The 22,694-nt window shown below is 35.3% G+C and overlaps 1 protein-coding gene across 2 annotated transcripts in view; it reads right to left on the bottom strand.

The window, feature by feature from the left end:
• The window catches only part of LOC104162482 (probable ubiquitin carboxyl-terminal hydrolase FAF-X), a 76,998-nt gene that overhangs the window by 28,651 nt on the left and 25,653 nt on the right, over positions 1-22,694 (bottom strand). For both annotated transcript variants that reach the window (XM_009701213.1, XM_009701214.1), the window contains exons 13-25: positions 21,995-22,128; positions 17,627-17,714; positions 15,673-16,015; positions 14,140-14,235; positions 12,309-12,520; positions 10,599-10,839; positions 10,253-10,402; positions 10,036-10,156; positions 9,417-9,547; positions 8,881-9,159; positions 6,074-6,199; positions 3,413-3,538; positions 640-806 (exon numbers count right to left, since the gene is read on the bottom strand). In XM_009701213.1, coding sequence (XP_009699515.1) covers positions 640-806; positions 3,413-3,538; positions 6,074-6,199; positions 8,881-9,159; positions 9,417-9,547; positions 10,036-10,156; positions 10,253-10,402; positions 10,599-10,839; positions 12,309-12,520; positions 14,140-14,235; positions 15,673-16,015; positions 17,627-17,714; positions 21,995-22,128 — 2,214 coding nt within the window. The remainder of the gene's footprint in view (positions 1-639; positions 807-3,412; positions 3,539-6,073; positions 6,200-8,880; positions 9,160-9,416; positions 9,548-10,035; positions 10,157-10,252; positions 10,403-10,598; positions 10,840-12,308; positions 12,521-14,139; positions 14,236-15,672; positions 16,016-17,626; positions 17,715-21,994; positions 22,129-22,694) is intronic.

The raw sequence follows: 22,694 nt of genomic DNA, 5'->3' as shown, positions 1-22,694 counted from the left end.
AACTCTACAGCAGGACTGCAGGGCAACTGAACCACATCGCTCTTGGCAGCTCCTGCTGGTTTTCTGTCTGTCCCCCAACAGTGCTAAGGGTACCTCCAAGACACTGCTACTGCACCGGGCGACAGCTCCAGTGCAACAGCTCTATCTAAAACCTGTGAGTCACCTGAGGAGTCACAAGCGTACCACTCCAATGCAAGAAAACCAGAGGATTAAATCTTAACTTCCCCCTCTCCTCAAACTGCTATTGTATCCTGTCTTACCAGAAAAAGTATAGGAAAGTTCTTCTGTACCTAAGACACTTCAACATTCTAATGTAGTGAGTATTCACATAATTTCTGAAAAACAAAGTACCTAGTAGTTTATTCTAGATAACTTGTTCTAAAGTCATTAGTAGCATCTTATCAGGCATCCAAGTGGCTTGACAATATCCTCCTTATGAGTACAAAGAAGATGGGCCTGATATACCTACCACTTTAGGATAGGTATCCAAAATACAGACTTGTATTGCTAAACAATAAAGACAACTGCAGAGAAAAATCACCTAAATAAGAAAGCACTGCTCTGTGTTTAGGCATTACATTAATTTTGAATTGTAAAATAATATGCGTGATTAAAAAAACCAATGCCACCAAAACTTACTTGCTGTGACAGTGCAATAGCAAATCAATGATAAACGTCTGCCACGCCTTTTCTTTACTGAGTGCATCCAGTGCCGTTGGAATCAAAGCAAAACACAGGGTCATCACCTCCAATGCTTCACAGCAAACTTGTTCATCTTCGATGTCTGGTTCATTTCCTGCATTTGTCTGTGAAAATAAACAAGGGAGCACAAAGTGGATACAGAAAAAAAACAAACCTGAGAAACCCAGCTGGCTCCAAGGTATATACACTAAACACAAACCACAAATTTGTATGCTAAGGGATTATCAGTGCCAAGTATTTTATGCACTCCACTCCGATGTGATTCAAAGCACTATGTGGGATGACCTGAACTTCCAGCACTGTGTTTCTCAAAGGAGGATTCCAAATACGAACTTAAGGAGCCAGAAGCTAAATAGGAAGCTTGTAGGCAAAAGTTACATCAGTTCGTACTGTTGTGGCTTTTTTGTTGGTTTGTATTTGGGTTTTGTTTGTTTATTTTTCATTTAGTTATTTTTTAAATAAGATGTTTTTCTTTACTACTCAGAACCTGGAGTTTAAAGCTTTGAATCACTTACTACTTAAACAGAGAAAGGCTAAAGTGCTGTATAATTCATCAAGAAGTCCAGTTTTATTAACCTTTGATACTCACAACTTATTTGACCGAAAGTTTCTTAATATTGCTAGAATTAATTCAGCACTTCACTATTTTTCAGAAACATGAAACAGGTGAACCAAATTTCAAACATAGTTGCTGTGGGGATTTTTGAAATAGGAAAGAATTCCAATTGGGACACAGGTTACTCTCTCAAACACTTGAATCAAGTGACTTGATTTTGGTACATTTTTCCAAAATAAATACTTTGGGAATAAAAGCAAGGCCTCTCCTCCACCTAAGTCAAAACTAATTAGCTTGAAGAAGTTCTGAAGAAACTGAATGTGAGCAGGTTTCAATCTTAATTCATCAGTAATCATGGCTACAGGTTAGCAACATTAACTAGAGGCATAAAATAATGACTTCCTTTATATACGGAAAGGGATCAAGATTAAGTAGGCAGAAGGAAGGGATTACAATGCAGAAGAGAGAACTAATTGTAAACAGCAGCAGAAGAGGACAAAGTATGGCTCAGTCTGGCAATAGGCACTGTTTTGTCTTTGCACAACAGCTAAAAATCAAAGACAGTCAGTACCACCGCAGCGGTAGGATGTGGTAATTCTGACACATATCAAGATATGAAAGTAAAAGCAGAATGCTTTCAACAAGTTCAGGACTGCACTTGCTACAAAACTACCACAGGATTTACTTCCCCTCATCTATAACCAAACACAATTCTCTTAAATTAACAACATGTCTTTTCTTGCATCATATTCCTCTGTCTCTGCAATACTTTCCTCTCTTCTAATGTTATTTTAACAACGTGTACTTTATTTCCCCTTCTTATTACTTCTGGAATTTCTTCCTCCTTTTAGTTTCCAATTTTTCCCTTCACTTTTTATTTCCCTTTTGCCGAGCATAAACCAAATGCAGCTGCTGTTTATTACAAATGTCCAAATAAGTGCCAATAACAATAAAAAACAAAAACATGCAAAAAACCCCTTTGAAGGATGACTGATAATGTACAGCTTAAATTTCACCTATTTTAAAACATCAATTGTTTGAAAGTATTTTTACAGAACTTAACTGTATAATTTTCACCCAGAAAAATGTCAGAAAAGAACATTTAGGTACGTTTTCCTTTAGGTTTATTTTCTCTAGTGCACTACTGCTCCTAAAACTAATATATAGATACAAGAGCGTATCGTCACATGCCTGGACTGTCACACTAAACTATGCAAGTTTATCACCTAAAAAAAAAACCTAACCATAAAAACCCCAATTCATTTAATGAAGAAGTCATTTGCACAGCAATAGAAGCAGATAGATGCCACTATACTACTACATAAGCTAAATGGAAAGGTGTTGCATTTTGCTGAAGTAAATATTCTTCCTCTAATTGATCATTTAAGCCCAACAGCTAATACATCAAGAATAAAAATTCCCTAAATATTCTTTTCCCTTTTACTCTCAGGCAAATATGATGAATACTAAACTTGATTTTGTAAGTCAATAAAGAGAAGATGCTTAGAGTACAAACCCAATATTTTTTAAAATCAGTCACAATACAGATTACTATTTCCTGTAACTGTAAGCAACAAAGTACGTGATAACATACTAATATATAACCCCCAACTCCAAACTACTTGCATAAACCACATGTGAAACCATGAAGATGTTTTACATATCTACATAATGAAAGGAAAAAAGCCATACAGGATTAGCAATTATTTCATTTTACCAGTGCTGCAGTGCCAATTTCAGATCAATTAGCTCTTGTTTCTCATTCTAGACTGTACATATGTTTTAAATTAACTTCTGTAGAACAGATCTTTTAAGTTTGAAGACTAGAAAAATTAGCATTGCAAGAAATGCTTATTCCTTATTTAGAAACAGAATCTAATTGAACTGAAAACACGTTACAGCAGCTTTCAGAACCGGTGCATTTTTGAAATGACACCAGATTCAAGTTACAATTAAACAGTTACTGAGAAAAGCAATTTGGAATAGAAAATTAAACTGCTATGACAACTGACATATACTAGACTCCAAAATACATCATCAAGATACTTATTCACCTAAAAACTCATCACACTCTAAGACTGACCTGGTCGACATTGTCCCTTTTGTAAACAAAGGAACAGTTATATAGAAAAGAAGTTGCTTAGAAATTCTTACCTTTTCATAGATTTTACTAATTTCCTCATTTGAGCTGAAAACCAGCTGAACTGACCCACACCCCGATGCCCAAACAATTTTTTGTACTGCCCTAATAACACAGATATCAGGGATGTATTTTGAAGCCTGGAAAAAAGAGAAATAAACCAAAGCAACATTAAAATGCAGTTGCAAATAACATTTCAATGGATTCTAAATTCTCACAAATGTATTTTATAGAAAGTTTTAAATTTTAACATTTAACAGACTTTATCCTTAAATAGAAAAAAAAAAAGAGATGATGTATCTTGAAAAGCATTTGTTCTTCACTTGAGATTCACTTCATTTTTTAATAGAAAGTAGCATGTATGTTAGATATATTACAGAATCTTAAATGGTAATGCTACAAGTACCAGGAACTACAAGAAAGTAAGCATTTTTGATAAATAACCAGCAACTCTTTGATTCTGAGTAAGATTTAGCAGAAACTATCAACTTCAATGCTAAAACATTCTTGATTTGGGGGAAAAAAACCCAATAAACCACCAAGCACATATCTGGAAGGCTACTAGCCTCTTAAGTAAAGTAACAAATTTAAGTTATTTTAAGGTTTGTCCCCACCATGACATTTATTGTGCCAGCCGACAGCTAGCTAACCAAACTAACATTTATCAAGCATGTGATTAATATAAAAAGGGATTGTTCTATATTCAAATTATACAGGGTTTAAAATGAATAAGAACACAGATTATGTATCTTATAAATGCAGAATTATAATAAATGCAAAATACTCTTCAGTATTTTGGGCATGGTCTGAGTTAAGATCCAAAAGTTCCTACTGATAGACATACATTACAAAACATACAACAACTGCCATTATTTATAGTTTGTATCAACTTCCAAAAAACCCCCTGAACCCATCTGGAGCCTATATTCAAAGTAGGACTGTCCAAAAAATAGGCAACCTTAAAAGCAGATGGTAGACAGTTCTCAAAAACTTCAAAATTTCATTTTTATAATGCTCAAACTTAAAAATGGAGACTCTAAGAAGCTTAATTAATAAGTTAGCTGCATCAGGAAACCTGAATAATGTGCATTCTTGCTACTGATATGCACATTAACAGTAGTTACAAGAACCACAATAGGTATTTCACCTTTGTCACAAGCAAAGCACCCTTACAGTAACAGCATCACAAGAAAAATTTGTCAGACAGAAAAATAATTTTTTTTAAAAAAAAATCTCATTGTAGCTTTAAAATGTCTAAGTATCACAATTTTTTAAAAAGATGAAAGATTCTTTCCATGCTGTAGTCTTCTGTCTGGCCTATGGAAACCATGCCAGATTTATTTTTTTTAAAATTGTGAGGTCAGTTGAAGAGTCTTTGACCATTCAAACATTAAAAGAAAAAAAAAATATTTCAAAGGCAAATCACAATACAGATGTAATTTAGATCTACAGCAGTTTTCAAAATTTCCGAAAATTACAGACAATACTTTAATAGCAATAGTGTTAAAGAAATTCAGGTTCTGTTCGCTTTGATGTGCCTGGTGAAAGAAAATTTATTTATTTACTTATTAGAAGTCCTCCAAAACCAACAAAGGAACAATTAAAAACCTTTCTTCATATCTCATCTCAAAAGACATTTCTTCTGTGGAAGGACTTTAATTAAATCAGAGTTCAACTGGTTGATTTTACACATACAATCACCTATGGACGCAATACCACCACTAATGGAAGGCAGACGGTTCAGTCTGGCAGTCTAGTACATCGTGCTTCCTTTAGACACTGCTCTTTTTTCAGAAGTAATAATGTACTTTTCAACATTAAGATCATAATACAAGACTACTTTTATTTAGAGCTCAGAAGTGTTTTGGAGATAGCTTTGCAGAGATTCTATACAGTGTAGAAAAACAATATTCACTGCTTCCACACTGGAAATTGAGGGATCCTGATTCAACATGGAATAGGATGTTGCAGTAGTTCCAATTTTAGCTTTTGCTGAATTCAGCAGAATTCACTAATGTATTCACTAACGTAGCTCATAATTCTAAATCCAAATAGGGTTTGGTCATACCATACAGTACGACACAGATAAGACTATTATATTTGCAAAGCACAATGTGTAACCCTACCAATCCAATTTTTCACTTGTATCATTAATGCAGTTTCAATATATACACTGGCAACAGTTTCAGACTTTTATCTTTCAGCATTTAAAAATCATGCACAAAATTTTAAAACTCCCTGCCCTTCTGTGCTTCTCTTCAGGAAGAGAATGGTATTCAGACATCAAAACATGAAAGAGCAAAAAAAAGAAGAAAGTATCAAAAAAATGTTTTCAAAATATCCATTAACTTCTTCAGAAATCTGATGTAATAGATTTAAAGTTCTAAGTGTTACACTATTCACAATCCCTTAAAGAGCTTGTACAGAACCTGTCTAGTTCACTTAAGCCTCTTTATGCTATTAGACACTAAATTTCATAATTGCATATGGAAACAATTCAGTAAATAGTTTTAATTAGTTAATAGCTTATGAACCATATGAACATTACCTAAAATGTTTCATGACACTTTAGAAGGAAAAATCCATGTCTTAAAGCAGCAAATAGAAGGATTTTAAAAAAACAAACAACAAAACACTACAGGAAAAAAAGGTGATACAGAAAGGAATTCACTAACCTCATCAGATATTTGCTGTGCAAGACGTATTGCTACATTTCTTAGCATGCATTCTGAAGTGGGATTAGGAATGTTTTGTAGGGCATTTTGTAGCACCACTGCCTGGTCATGCGTAGCCTGGTTGATCTGGAAGAAAGTATTTCTTACATTTATTTTTACATGGAAAAAAGAAAGCAAGAAGATATGAAAAATCTAGTCACTTGGAAAGGTTTGGTAGAAGTAGATAAGATCTTGGAAGGAAAACTACTTATGGAAACTGCGAACACCAACAAAAATAAGCTACCTCATCTTCAAATACATACCGTCACACCTGAAGACACTATACACTACAGTGTATGATCATGGAGTACAACCAATTAAGAGGAGAGGGACTTACTCAAAATTGCTTAGGTTTGCGGGTTTGTTTATTGGTCAGATTATTTCAAGTTAACAGAACGTTTTGGATTACAATGCCTCCTTCCCTTTCTGTTGATGTAGGAAACAACAGGTTTACTAAAACAATGGGTTTCCCTCTGGATTAGCTAACCAGCGTCCAGACAGAACATGGTTGCAGCATTCATTATAGTTAAGCACATTTTAAACATTTGAGTTAGAGCACTATTGAAGAATTCTCTTCCAAATTATCCCTCCTGTTCTTTATCCTACTTTTACAACAGAAAAAGCAGTAAGAGTTTTGCTGTCTTCTGTACTGGTTTGAGCATAAGAGTTTCTTCTCCTTGGGCTGACAGAGCTTCATAGTTTTGACAGTTCAAATCTAAAACGGTTGTCTCCTCCTCATAGACAAATTTGCTTGAAAAGACTGTGTGCTGTGGTTACAAATTAAAACTTCCCTGTACAAGAGCTTCTTCACTTTCTAGTACTATTTCATCCAAAAAAACCCAGTCTCAAACACCACTCAAAAGACACACTGTGAAGTTGTTCTGTAACATCTGGCACTGGTCATATCCCTTTGCTTTGTCGGCTTCACCAAGACACTTGATTTGGAGAGCAAAATAACAGAACTCCCACTGAAGACTAATACAGCTTACACAGTCAATTAGCTATCAGAAGCAGGCTGTAAATGATCAAATACAGTATATATGGGGGCAAATCAGGATCTATGTACCAGAATACTATGTTTCCTATTACTGATTCAACTTTCTATGAAAGCAAGGAAGAAAATAAAAATTTAAAAGGTCTTAAGTGACAGCAGCAGACCAGTAACTGGAAGACTGCAAACACATAATATTACTACCTCATTCTCTTAAGTACTAATGGAAAGCCAGAATAGAAAATTATGCTATGGTACTTATGCTTTAGATAAGATAGATGAAAGGTATTTACAAATCTCACCTCCAGCCCAAGGTGTAAGCTTACTGGTGCTGCAGCAATAAAAAGTATCAAGACCAAAGTCCTTCAAAACAGGATGATGATGACAGCAAGAATAACTGTGTTTTTTCCAACAAATCAGTTAATAATAAAGTTAGATGCTTGCAATACTAAACAGTGAATGGCAACAGTCATGGACAAATGTTACTACCTCCTAAGTGGTCAGCATAAATCTGTTTCAAGCAGTATTTCAAGACTGTTGTTTCAAATGGTACTTCAAGACTCAACGGATGTTATCTTTGTTCCAAACTGCCTTTTGAACAATCATCGTAAGAAAAAAGGGCAGTAAAATTTACTCATTTTAAATAGATGAAGGATAGGGTGGCAAGTAATGTTTGCTTTAAGATGTTTCTATTACGTTCTAACATGAGATATGAAAAGGAATCTCCACCTCTTTGTAATCGTCAAGAGTTTTGATTTCCTTCAAAAAGAACAAATCAGATATCTTCCAACAGATGCAGCTAACCAGAACAGATATTTATTTTTCAGACTTAAGGGGAATGTCCTTCTCTGCTTCAGAGATGGATCTTAGCAAATATTCTGGAAGAAAGTGCTCTGAAGTGGGGCATTCTAGTATTTTTGAGAATAGGCTGATAGCTCAAGCAACTATTCAAGACAGACCTTCACAAAAGAATAAAAAAAAAAGATGGAATATCTGGAAGCAAATATCCAAGAAAGACCACAGAAAATTTTAATTTTTAGGCTTTATGCTGTACACCTACTGTAAGAGGGCAGAAATAAAATCTTGACCCACAATGTATTTGTCCAGATGTAGAAAAACTAACCAGCCATATCAAACATGCATAAAGTCCACTACTATGGAGATGTGAGATCACAGTTCAGAATACCCATGTTACACTTTCCCTTTCCAACTTTGAGAAATCTTAGGGTAGGACATCTTTCACCTATCAGCACTTAACTTTGCAATGTACCTAGCTGCTCTCTGCAAGAATTTTCTACAAGCAATGGACAGAATTAGGAATGTAGCAAGCCAAGGATTTATTTTTGTGTAGAAAAAGGGCTGGAAAAGAAACGTCAGTTCTGTGTTTTACGCTCTAATCACAAATAGGAGATACAAGAAATTCAGAGGCACATTCTTCAACAGACTCAACAGCTCAAAAGAACCAGAATTTGCACTTATGGGATAAATGACCTTGAAAATGGGAAGTTACCTGTACTGACAATCATGCAAACCACTGAAAATCACTCACAGAGCAAGTGGACCTCCCACCTAACTTTTCTATAGTCAGAAAGAAACAGGATTTGTTTAGTAAGTTGATCCCTTTTTTGGAATTGGTAGATAACATTATCTGAAAGTACCGTAAGTTCTTGATGTGCAACTCACTCAGAGACTGTCAATGGAGATTAGAGAGATGTTGCTGCAGACAATATAAAAACCAAGGTACATTGCTATTTGCAGCACGGAAGATTTATATTACCGGTGAAATTGTACTTGTGCCTTCCACAACGGGCTGACAAGCTTCTGCCACAGCTCGAACATGGCCATATCCAATTGCTGTTAGCAATAATTTTGCTATTTTTAGAGCGTTAAGGTAGGCACCCCTTCGAGTTTCCATGTCTGCATTTGGCAGGAAGTTATTTCTAGTCAGCATGCTCAATACAAGAGGCAAACCACCACTTTTTAAGAAGTTGTATTGGAAGTCACTGGCATCTTCTCCCAGAGGTGCACTGGCAGGCATTAACAAGGCATAGACTACCTGTAGAACAAAATACAGAGTTAACTAACAGAAATGCACTAGCCTGAATATAGACGACTGAACATGAGACTATGTTGGAATACTACTTAAGCAATGCTGTGACAGCATTGGTCATACACCAGTTTTTTCCAGTAAATTGTTAAGTATTTTCAATTGTTAATTTCAAACCAGAATTTGATCTCAAGCTTCCATAATGTAGAAAGGTTTGCCAAAGACAGAGCTGAAGATTTTTAAAGAACAGGCAAAGCATCACAAACCTCTGTTAGATACAGCACTTGTGAGGCAGAAGGACCAAAGAACAGAGAATCAAGGGATGGACTAAGGCTGCTTTCCCCAAGCTTTGCATGATCTAAACAAATAGCTCTCAGTTTCTCAACTGTAGTGTTATCTGCAATAAAAACACAACTTATAAATGTTTTGCAACAAGAATACTCCAGAACAAGTCAGTAGTATTTACAATTATAAATCTGAAAAATTTTAAGCATATCAGAGAAGTTACAAAAAGTGTAACTGACAGACAAGATCAGACTATGAAGTGTTCTGCAATGATCATTTCTGCAATGATCATTTCTGCCAGTACAACAGTGATCTTGTTAAAGCAGTGCCACAAAACCACCTCAAAATACAACGCTTCTCCCCATTTTCACTGCACTGAACTCCAGTACCAACTGCAAACTATGCAACTTGATATGACAGACAAGAAATAACTATTTGGGAAATATATTTACAACCCTAATTAGGGTAACAGTAATGAATTACAGCATCAATAAATTACCAGAAAGTGGAAAATACTCCCCTACCTTCATTTTTATATAACAGTTGAGAAATTATTATACAGGATATTACAAGATAAAATAGGATAAAACTAAGTTTTACCTGGTGGCATGAGTTTCATAAGAACACGTGCTCCATCTCTAAGAGGTGGCATATTTAGGCTACTGCCCAAGTCTGCAACTTGCCAAAGAAAAGAGATGTATCGAGGATGCAGTGACATGATCTTAAAATAAGCAGATTAAAAAAACCCATAAAAATCATTAAAGACAAAGTATAGGGAAAAAATGCTTGTAAACTGTTTATTTCAGAATATGCTTACCACTCCAGGTAAACAGCTTTCAACTTCCGGATTTGGACCATCGCTGTAGTGATTGCCATGGTTGCCCGGAGAACCAGTTGAAGAGTCAGAAGAACTATCTGGACTTGAGGGCATATTAGAATTTATCTGTGTAAGCTTTGCCGTAATTAGCTGAAAAAACACAATCATAGTTTTAATACTATGCAAAAATGAAGATTCTTTACTAAATAAGCATCTGATGTAATGCTAACGGCATAATACAAGGAGGAGGAATGCAATAAGTGGTTCCACATATGGTATTTTTCAAGCATTTACAAAAGGGAAGCAACATCTGAATTGACAGAAATAACGAACCCGCAACACTTACCGTTTTATCTTTGAGATTCAACTGCCCAATTAATTTTCTATCATCTGCAGGGTCCACCAGCTCACCACCGATGAACAGTTCTACTTTTGTGTGCGCACTATTGGCTTTAATACGATTGAGAATACAACGCCGTACTTGGCCAATTGTGTCATTTGTATGAGACCAAATATCCAAATCTTCCACCTGTCGGCCTTGGTTTGGAAAACGAACTACCAGTGTGATATGTTTACCACGGAAAGCTCTGAAAACCAACAAACCAGACATGGTTATTTTTGTCCTCATGAAATACATTATTTTTCCTGCTGTATTTTGCATCGCAGATATTTCAACATCAAATCTTTACATATGGTCATATACTCCAGTACGAGATTTTGTGAAAGTCCCAGCAATTATGCAAACATAACGTATGCAGAAACTTTCAAGAAGCCACACTATGCACAAGTGCATTAAACACATGGTCAACTTTACAGTCAGGTTAGAAACAGTCACCGAATTTTTTTAAGTCTCTTCCTTTTCTCTGGCTTGTAATTTCTGGATCAAAATGTGCAAATAAAGCTCACTCAGACTGGCAACTATGTTTTGCTCTTTTAGCATGTTAGGAAAGATGTGCCTAGATAAGCCCAAACCGATCCCATGCAACAAAAGAAGGCAAAAATTCCTCATAAAAGCTTGTTGCTAACAAGACCTGTGAATAACTTAGTCTCATCAAGTAAGCAGCCCATATAAAAAAAAAATGCACCTGCAATCAACAAGAGAATGTATTTAGAACTACTCAATCATATATATATAATTAAAATGTTGTAGGAGCACTGCAAATTAGTGACACATCATGAAGAAACAGCAATCTCCCAGATTTTCTTGACAAAAAGGTCATTTAAAATAAGGGGACAACAAGCCCCCACCATGTCTAAAAATATGTTAGCTGCATCATAAACCCACAGCAATCTCAGTGTATTCCTTATCTATTTTTGAGACTTTCTTCCCACAGAAAGCAGCTACTAACACTGGAACATTTAAACAGTTTTCTGTTCTCCTTTCCTCTCTCAGGAAATAAAGTATTTTGTTTGTGAGAACATCTACACGACACTGGATTTAAGCATTTCCTTTTCCTTTGTACCAAAGACAAGAGTTAAAGAAAGAGCAGCTAGGATTTAAGCTACGCTTTTACTCAAGGACAAGTATAAGAACAGTGAAGGTACAAAGAAAATAAATATACTTCAAAGTGCTGTTCTCCTCTTCCCCTTTTTATGAGGAGCTTACACAAAACATGTCACCGAGAGATAATCCTAAATTTAAGCTTGCAAAGTAAGATTAGCATCTCTGTAAACAACTCTGGAAGATGAAGATATACATTAACAATATGTTTGTTGTATGACAGGACTATGAAAAACAAAGAAGCTCTGCCCATGCTAACTTGAAGAATGGTATTGCTTTTAAATAATTATCTGAAAAAAAGAAATACATCCAAAACAATCCAGCCACAAGGTACATTTTGCTAGTTACAGAAAACACAATAAACAAGTTTATTCTCAGGTCTGCTGTCCCTTTCATGTATGTCTGTATTTGCCTGGTCTTTCAAATTTATTTTTTTTTTTTACTACAGATCAGAGTTTACATTATTAGTAAAGAAAATGTAATTTTGAAACTCCTTGAATAGTAATATTTTAGTTAACAGAAATCAAAATCACAGTAGTGCATTTTCACACGTACCTTGACATAGGTAGAATAGTTCTTTCTTCGTGGTAATCACTGTCACATTCATTTATATACTCTCTCAAAACAGTCAATACTCTCACCATTCGTATTGCTTCTTGTCTTGCACAATTGATACTGTCTTTATCTCCATCCAACACACATAATGTATCATAGGAGGCTTTTAGACGATCAAAACAGGACTGAATGAAGTCTTCATGAATCACTACCTAATTAGATTTAAAAATTGGTGCAATTACAAGAAATATTAAAAACCATCTTTTCTGCAGCATAATCCAATGGTAGAAGTGAAAAAAACCCCACCGAAACAAAACCAGGTAAGTTACTCTATAAAGTGATTTTATTCCAGTTCAGAATAAACTCCCATTGATAAATAGCTCTAATTTAGTGTGTGCTTCAAAAATTTTGCATGTCATCAGTAGGTGTAACTGTACAGTGCAAACTTGCACAGAAACAGAAAAAGTGAAAGTACACACAGAGAACACTAAATTGGACTTTCTCTTATTCATTTCCTCAGACTAAGTTAAAGAATCCTTAGCTGACACTCTAGTAAAGGTTAACTTAACTTTACACTAGGCGTGAACACAGAACATTTACAGACTCACCCCCCCCCCCCCCCCCCCACCCCGGCAATCACATCACCCAGTTCCAGATACACTCTTTTTCTGTATAAACTCAGAAATGGATTTTGAGCTAGATGCAGTATAGCAGCAGCTGCAGCAAACCTCTTCCTTCTGCTTCATATTGAACATCTCCTCACTCCTGACCTAGACTGACATATAACCTATAGTATCACTGCAAAAAGTTTGTAGTGTCTCCAGGCAGTAGTCTGCAATAAAAACATTAATAGTCAGAGCTGTGGCAGTAAACCACAGTCCAGTAGCCACTTCTCTTAGAGGCAGCTCAGGAGCAGAGGAGTTACCAGCACACTGAAACAAAATACTCATGTGCATGTTAAGTAAATCCAACACTTCCTGGAAGTGTCAGATCTAACCATGTGCAGATGGACAGATCTATGCATGCTTCGTAAGCCCAGACCTATAGCAAGGAAGCAGCATACAGCCCATCTGCTGCTACAGGAAGCTATAGCTTGAATAGCTGTAAATGCACCACCTAGAGCAGCTGTGCTGTATCTAGCAGACTGGCAGCTCTGAAGACTATAAAAGTGGTTTTGAGGACAAGTATGAAAACTGGAGTTTCAAGAAATACAACTGCCAAGCTACCAATTGGAGACTGTCTGGAGGACAATATTCCCCCCCAAATCTGTGAAATCCCAACAGTTCACTTCCTCTGACCTTTCAGAAATTCATTATCTCTTCTCTCTGGACACTGAAACACAGCTGCTAGCAAATACTAACGTAGGGAGATAATATCTGATTTGCTAGAGCTCAGCTTGACCATTATATGGGAACTCTGTGACCCTTTGTAAGGGACATGACATAAAAAAAGATTAGATTAGCTTGTGACAACACTCAACAGACCTATCCAGTGAACATACTAGTACAAATAAGTACCACAATTTGAAGCTCAACAACAGGCTTACCTACGTATATGATATGAACTGTTTTCTGAGTAGAAAGAGCAAACACAATAGATCAATTTAATATGACAAATTTATTAGAGTTCAGTCTGCAAATATCAGAAAAAACTCTTAATCCTGCATCTGACCAGAACCTGAAGGCTGGACTCAAAAGTATACTCTCCAAAACATGAAAACTATTCTGTATTTTCAAAGCTTTCAAATACAAAAATATGTGCAAATTTAATTTTATTACTGTTTTTCTATCATATTATATTCCAGTTTTCTTGTTGCTTGTTTACTTTTTACCTGATTAACTTGTAACCTTGGGCCAAGATTAGTATAGATCTCTTTAAGAAGATCTATTGCTCTGTTTGCGATGTCATCATTTCCCTGAATCACAACCTATCATAATAAAAAAAAAAAAAAGAGCATTAGAACATCTTAAAACTTTCTGGTAGAAAATTTAAAAATAAAACAACTACATAAGTATCTTGACACAATAGTATGTCTAATTGTTTTATGAGGTTGAAAGTGACCAAAATGCTTAGTTACAAAATACAATCAATACAACTTACACTGAAGTTAATTATATGAGTCTAAATTAAGAATTAACTAGTTTAAAGGAGTTCAGAGTTAGCAAAAAACGGCCATGTTTTACAAACAGAATAAAAGTAGTGTTTATGTATTCGTCTTCACATTACTTTTCCATTTTCACTAGTTTCAGAGAATAAGACAACTATTTTTTCAGATGCTTGAACAATCTACATCGCCAAAGACTTAAAAACAGAATTGTAAAGTATTTAAATGGCTGTGAGTGGGTGGAAGGGGCACAGGCAAATGACTTCTGTTTCTAATCTGATAATCTAAATTTTAATTACTAGCCAACAGGTCTGACAGCAGCCTTTACAGACAACGTCTGCAGGATACTGAGGTGAAGCTCCATGAGTTCTGTCATGCTGCCAAATAGTGGGGTACATCCAAGTTAAGTTGATGCCCACAATTAAAACATGCTTCCATTATGTGGGCACTTTGTACGCAAACACTGTGTGAAAACTTATTTGTATAAAAATCATTATCTACTTTGGTTTTAACTATTACCATCATGATTAAAATACCTAACCCTTCAACAAGCCACAACCAAAATTACTGAAGACTGCCGCTTAATATATGGCACATTTTACATAACACAGCCATGATAATCATGCCACAGTGCCCTACTGTGGGTTCTAATGTAGCTCTTGAAAATTAGAAATACTCTGAAAAAATTAAGTATCAAATTAGATGCTGATGTTTTTCACCAAGAGATTTGGTAAGCTTCAGAAAGCTACAATCTTCCTATTGAAAAGCTATAACCATGTTTAGGCAAAAGGTTGTGGATAAGAGAAAGAATCAGACCAGTGACCGCTTGGTCAAATCTAGAATCATTCCAGATTACCATACTAGAATGAATGACATGAACTCGCTTATGAAGTGCACAAAACAAAGTTTAATTCTAATTTGCACAAGAGAGAGAGAGAGAGAGAGAGGGAGAAATGTACAGATAATTCACCTGGAATGATCCTTTCTTCTCCAACAGTACAGGCAAATTTTAATCTCATGTGCATATACAAATATACTTGATGTTTCAAACACCTTTCCATTAAACATCAGTCTGCAAAGTTACCAACTTGCATACTTGCTGGGAAGACAGTGGAGTCAATATCCATGCATTTAGTTTGAAAAAGCAGCTTTTGTACTTTCAGTCTATAACTAATAAATTACACATTCCTAAAAGTATAAAAAAAAGACTGAGAAAGACTTAGCAGTTAACCTTTCAGATGTTTCCTCCAATTAACTCACCCTCCAAAGGTAGTCTAATCCTATTAATTCCAGATCATCCATCATATAGGCTCGTCTCTTTGCTACTAGCTTTCCTTCTCGACAGTTCACAGCTTTGAAGAAACGTTCAAAACATTTCATTCCATTTTCTGTTAATAGGGAAGGATCCAGCTGAAGCACATTATTTTCAAAGAAGTCCTTATTAATGTCAGGGTCTAAGTCTGGTTCATCCCCCATTAGTTTGGAATACCATTTAAAACAGGCTTCACGATCACAAAGATAAACCGCATTTTCAGCTAAACACTTCCATATTTGCTTCGCCTGAGGGGCACAGAGCCACAGCTGACCATCCTTCAATAAAAATCTTGAGCAAAACAAAGAGACAATTAACAGCACTGTCTAATAGACATCTAGAGTTACAATTCAGTAAAAAGTACAAGCAAAAAGGTGAATATGCATATTACACATGTATATATCATGACCCTGAAAACTTTATTTACATCATCAGTCCATTCATAATTAGCCCCATGATTTCTCAGTAAGTTTGAATGGATCAAGACCTCATTGTCCAAACAAAAAAGTAATAACATTCAGCAAAAAATGTGGAACACAAAAATACCAAGCATTGTTTACATATTATATACAAACAAATGCACATCTCCTAACGTAAACTATTTAGTTTAAAAGTCAGGTCACAACATAAGAGATTAAATTACTTCTGCAATCACTCAGTATGTTTTAGCATTCACTTTAGCAAAATGACAAAATAAAGTTATCAGTTCTATGGAATACAGTCAGAAGCAGAAGTCAATGAACGGGAAATTTTTCCTTTTATTTAGTTTTTCATTCGCGTTAAATTGTTATTAAATAATTATTAAGAACTGCAATTCTGAGATCTAACACCAAGAACGTTTCAGGAAGAACAAATTCAAAGTTCTTCAGAATGATTTTTCTGATTCAAAATGATTTTTCTGATTTTCTATGTAAAAGAAATCAGGGTCCAAGTTATGGCACTGCTTTTCAGAAATTGCTATCTACATATTCTACATTTGACAGTCATGTGACTTCATAAATTCCTCTACGTTAGCAACTACTGAACTTAAATTCATGGCAGTTACAATTTTTAACATGCAGGAGTGATAAATTAATTCTGCTATCCATATGCTATTCTACAATTGCATTAAACAGTTGTTTACCACTTCAGTTTAATTAATAAAGATTCTTGGTAAAATTTTAAAAGGTAAAAAATCTCCCTTAGAAAATAAGTAAAAAAAAATACTTCGGAACTTGACAGTTTGACAGTTCACGTATTTTTACTTGTCTAAAAAAAAGGTTAAAACCAAGTAAGAAAAAGCTAAGACAAAGCCAAAAGAACATCAACATACTGCAGCTCTGTGATCAGCAGAGATTCTTTGTTTTCCTATTTTACTCAAACAGCAGCTGGTCAAAAGTCATCCAAATAATTTTTTTATTGCAACTTCTTTCTAAGGCTCAACTGCTGAGAACCTAACATCTGTGTCTGACAGAAGTATATGTCAGTTTATCACAATGGATTTACATCTGGTGTGGCACGACAAATAAAGACACATGGACATATCCCTACATAGAATATTTTAAATTTTTAGCCAAGTTATCCCAATATGTAAGTAACTGTATCCACATGCACATTGTAATCAAGTCAGTAGGGTTCTGCACACAGACAGAAGAAGTCCATACTAATCTCAGCGCAGAATCAGAGCCCTGGACTGCAACGATCCTAATAAACTTTATTTGAATATTCCCATACTAGCATAGAAGCCCTCTGGGAAAAAAAACAAAACAAAACATTCCGTGTATTTTTGCATCTGAGTTTTGAAAGAAGTTAACACAGCAACTTAAAGCTAGGCAAGAGAAAGAGATGCTGAGGTTTTTTTTTTTTTTCAAGTGTTTAAAGTATTCTTACAAAAATTAAACAAATGATCAAGCTAAAACTAACCGTAAGAAGTTAAGTCGCTCCTGTACTTCCTGCACATGACTGTATCTGCTTCCTGGTCTTACAGTTTGAGGATCATATTCACCGTGCTCTGCAAATATAAAAAGTTTCATTAAACAACACATTCAGAAAAGACATGCTGACTCTACAAGACAGGACGTGTTTGAATACTTTCTTTTCACTACAAAGCATCTTTTCTAAAATTTCAGTTTTTCATTTTTAGGGTTTTTCCCCTCCAGAGGAAATCATGACTCCAGTTCTTTAACACCTTTACAAGTAGCTACGTATGTGACATCACTTAGAGGAGGAAAGTATATGACAATTTTATTTACTGCACATTTCCAAGTACAAAAAACAAATGCCTGCAATACTAATAAGCTCGAAACAAGCAGCTGAGTAATTTCAAAGAAAGGAAAGAAGTCAAACTTTTACCTGCGTTTTATCAAATCACAGCACAATATTTTGTTTAACAAACAGCTGTTTGCTTCACAGAATTTAGTTTTGTTTTGGTTTTGTTTGGTTGTTTTTGTTTTTTTTCCTGGTTTTGTTTTGTTTTAAGAGATACAATCTAGATCTGTACTTGCACTATCTTGAACTGTAGTAGTAATATTTCATCGTGACACATGTTCCTTGTAACAGCTCCATTATAAACTAATTAATGCTATATTTCTTACTTGCAAATGTATACAGATTGCATTTAACTAAGATGACCCATCTGTGGGAAACTGTATCATGACAACATCCAGACCAATAGTAAAATTTATCTTCAGAACTGAAAAATCAGGATCTCCTATTACATCAAGGAGAAGAAAAAAACCAAACCAAACCAAACCAGTCTAACAGCTGAAGTGCATCATCAGTGTTTCAGAATTAGGAGAAAAATAACTGTCATAAACACTCCTTTCTATATACAAGTGCAAAAGGTACATTAGCTTAAAAATCAAATAAAAAGGAAACAGAAGACCAGCAGTTAACTGATGTCTACAAAACCAAAGACATTATGTTCACCAGAAATCCTTCAAAAATTTAAATTATAATCCTAATGAAGTGAGCATAAATGGGCAATTATCGAAAGAAGAAATGTGAAAAAAAAATCTGAAGAAAGAATATAAAAGTAGCAGAAAAAAATTATTTAAGTATTAAAAGTAGAAAACCTGAGAAATATGCTGTAGGTCTAGCAGAAGAAACAATTACGGTTGATAAGCACACTGCAGAGAAATTAAAACTAATTACTTCAAGTGTTGAGTGTTTTGGGTAGTTTCTTTATTTCATTTTGTTTCGTTGGGGTGGGGCAGGGGGGGTGGTGGTGGTGTTCGTTTGTTTTCACTATGGGGACTACCTAGGCTTTTTTCCTTGAATTAGAGATGAATTCACAGACGCAAATGTCAACAGTAGCAATGACAGAGAAATTCAAGCATTAAAGGCCAGTCAGATGCCAAAAGGCAGTACACATGTACTTAAGAACTCTGAAAAACTCAGAGCTACAAAAAAATTCCATCTCCCTAAATATTCTCCGTCTTCACTTCTTTCTACATTTGCCCGATTTATTTTCTACACTGTGTATCCCACATCAAGTCCAGGTGTGATCTCCTTAAAAATTCTTTCTACATATAGGAACAGAAGAATGAACAGAGAAATTATAGATCAAAAAATGACTGGTTGAAAATTTAAGTGTAATTAGTAATAAACACATACAGAAGATCATATGGCACAATTTCTACAAATAATTACATTTCATTATCACTTTGGATTTTTTTACTACTTCAGAAAAACAAGATAAGAGAACTGGCTAGCAATCTTTTAAAATTTTCAAAAGGTCTTTGATAAACAGTCAAAGAGCTGAAACTGTGACCTCCTCCTTCAGGATTACACAATGCAACAGTAGTCAGCTCATCCCATGGAGGACTTTGCAGAGCTGGAGGAAAGTGTAAGTTCCGTAGACAAGAAAGTCACAGATCATGGAAAAAATTCTGAAACATAGATTAGGTTTTTCTTAAACCTTAAAAAGGTAAACAAATAAAAGGGAGCACGATAGAAAAGAACATGCATTAGTGTGTAACAGGAGAATAGGAACGCTGTTCTCCATTATAGAACACTGCCATGGAAGCCTTGAAGGCAAATAAAAATACAGCAAATTCAAAATTATTAAAAAAAAAAATAAATAAATCACAAATTACACAGGAATTGGGGCATTAACTGCCAAAAAGATCTGTGGGTAACTGTGGGTTGTGGTTTTTTTTTTTCCCTATGGCATTTGTTTGACCTGTGCTGTTTGGATGTTTGCCTTGAATTTTCTCTCTCATTCACCTTCTCCAGCTAAGCTTAATTCTACAGCTGTCCAGTTCTTTCTTTCTGTCCTCACAAACATAATCATCTTTCTCTTCCTTTCATTTATTCCCTTCCCTGCACACCCCCAAGCCCCAGTATCTTTTCTCCTCCTGCAGGAAGGCATACTTCAGTGTTCTCTCTCCGTTCTCCCCTATTTAGTACAGAAAACTGAAACTGAAAGAGGAGTTGCACGGGAACTGTGTGTTAGTCTTAGTACAGTATCTGGAACATTAGGAGGTATTTTCCGGCTGCCCTTAATCATGTAATAAAGCATCTAATAAAAAAACATCCACATTACTTCTCATCTGTCTTTGTACTCTGATGCAAATGAGTAGAAGTTCTGCCGCAGCTTCATCTCAAGAAGGCACAATTAAATAGCTTTGTAATTAGATTAATTTTAAACTCTTTGCACACTTGCAATTCCTATTGTACAGGAAGATTTTTGTGTTACTGCTTTTTCGAGTCATTACAGCTGGAGAGGGGCAGGGCAATGGGACATGGCTTTTGGCACAAGAAAAGAATCACGCAAGACATCAGTCTAATTTCTCTGCCAAAGTCATCAACAATTTCACAGATAAACAGTATTGTCAAAAATGACCTTGTGGCTTCAGAGTCCAAAAATAATTGGAAATAATGAATAATAGTTCATATATTAATAGTATGCATAGCCTACTTTTGGACAAATACAACACTGCATTAGAATACAGTTGTTGATTATGCTTTCTTCCTAACCCTGAGGCCAAACCCCACATTTAATGGCTGGCCAAAGTCCAAGAGAAAGACAGAATCACGGCTTCTAAGCTATCCATATAGCTAAGATGCAACCTTCCTAGAGAAGACTGAGCCTAAGACAGTATGGCTTGAGAACAGAACAAAGCATTTCATATTACTTTAACATTAATTAGTGCAATGCTATCATTAATTAAGGAACTTAAATTAGGGTAACCCACCTCATATATTCCTGAATAGAGAAATATAGCTTCAGCATGCACATTTTAAGTGTCATTCTCATTGACCTATACCTGGCTGAAGCTATCATCTTCATTATAGCATCACTATTCAAACAAGTCTTCAAGGACGTATTTTGCATATCTTTTATCAAGTACTCCAAAATGAAATTAATTTTGGAATTAAAGGTGTCTAGGCAACTTACCCAAGCACTAGAAGACACATACACATGCCTTACAACGTGCAAATATCCTGTCCTCTTCGAACACTCTACATCGAATTCCTACATAACATACTGTGTCATTTTTGAGATGTAACTGAAAGGCTGGTAGGATGTTACGATGCCAGGGTAGAATGGTCCCTAGTTCCAGTCAGTAAAGTAGACGGGGGGCATAAATGTCCTCTTCTCACTTCTGTTGGCTTAATAAAGTACTGTGGTCCAGTGTAACAAGGAGTTTCCTGGTCTCTCATTCTCCTTCACTTCCCTACTTCTACCTCAGTAGCTAGAAAGTTAATCCAGAATAAGACTGTAAACTCAAAGGGTTGAGTTTAGCCTGAAATAGATAAATATTAACTTGATGTGTTCCCAATGTGTTGCTGATAACAAAGGCAGTGAGAAAACAACTAAACAGAAATGGGAGTTGCATGGTAAAAAGAAATGGTATCCCTGTGGTTTAAAGTCTTTCTCCCTGACAAATTCCAAACACCAGCTTCAAACAAACTTCTCAAAGGAGCCTATAAAAATTCAAAACTAGAAGTGGGACAAAATACAAGATTATTATTAGGACCCTCCACAAAAATAACCACCTTAGCCTAAGTAGGGCAAGATGATGTTTATCAATCCACAGATAAACAAGAGCTACCACTTCCCCATATTGTGCTGTAAAACACACCACATCCAATTATGAAACAAAATGTTTACATTTTAAGTTTTTCTTGCCCAATCAGACACCACAAAGGCTATCAACCCCAGAGATGCTCAATAACTAAACAAATTTAATAGTTATTTAATTATGAGAATTTACTTTTAACTTCATTTTCAACTGGAGTTCTCATACACTCTATTTATGAGGTACTTTTTATTTTAAAACTTACCTTTAGCATACTGCCTCATGCTTTCCATATAGGCAGAGAGATTTTCTGCAACCAATGTAACTAGGGCATGATTGTGCTGAAGTTGATTGATTAAGTCATGTCGGTAAAACACATGGGGACTTCGCTGAGTTTGACTGAAATTAAAATACAAGTGTTATAAGAAATGCGGAGAAGTCTTGCATCTAACAGTCCAGAAATCAATTTAAGAAACTCATCTTTGATGTAAGTTTCATATTCTCCTAAAAGATCTCTAACAGAAAACATATTAAGTCTCTGACAATATTTTTTTTTTCTTCTGACACATGAACAGTTCTTACCAGTTACTAAAAGCAGTTAATTTATGAGGATTATACAGCTATATTACGTATGAAAAATATCAAACCAAGCTGAGCAGCTCAGTATGCTGGAGGGAGAATATCTGCAGCAAGACAGGAATAGAAATACCTGCCCACAAACTGCACAGTAAAGACAGAGATCCTCAACTGTAGTATAACTACGATACACATCACCACAGTTTCTTCCACATCTGATATTCTTTTCTGAATGTAATATTAAAACACTAAGTAAAACTACGTCAATTTTCAAAATGAAAGCTCATGGTCTTAAAACTATAGCGAAAGAAATACTCGCCAAAAATCACGCCAATTCTTTCAATACTTGGAAAAAACTGCACAACTCTGCACTATTTGTTTTTTTCTAA

This window comes from Cariama cristata, unplaced genomic scaffold (assembly GCF_000690535.1).
Source record: "Cariama cristata isolate BGI_N322 unplaced genomic scaffold, ASM69053v1 scaffold13335, whole genome shotgun sequence".
Lineage (NCBI taxonomy): Eukaryota > Metazoa > Chordata > Aves > Cariamiformes > Cariamidae > Cariama > Cariama cristata.
This window is presented reverse-complemented; position numbering and strand designations above follow the sequence as displayed.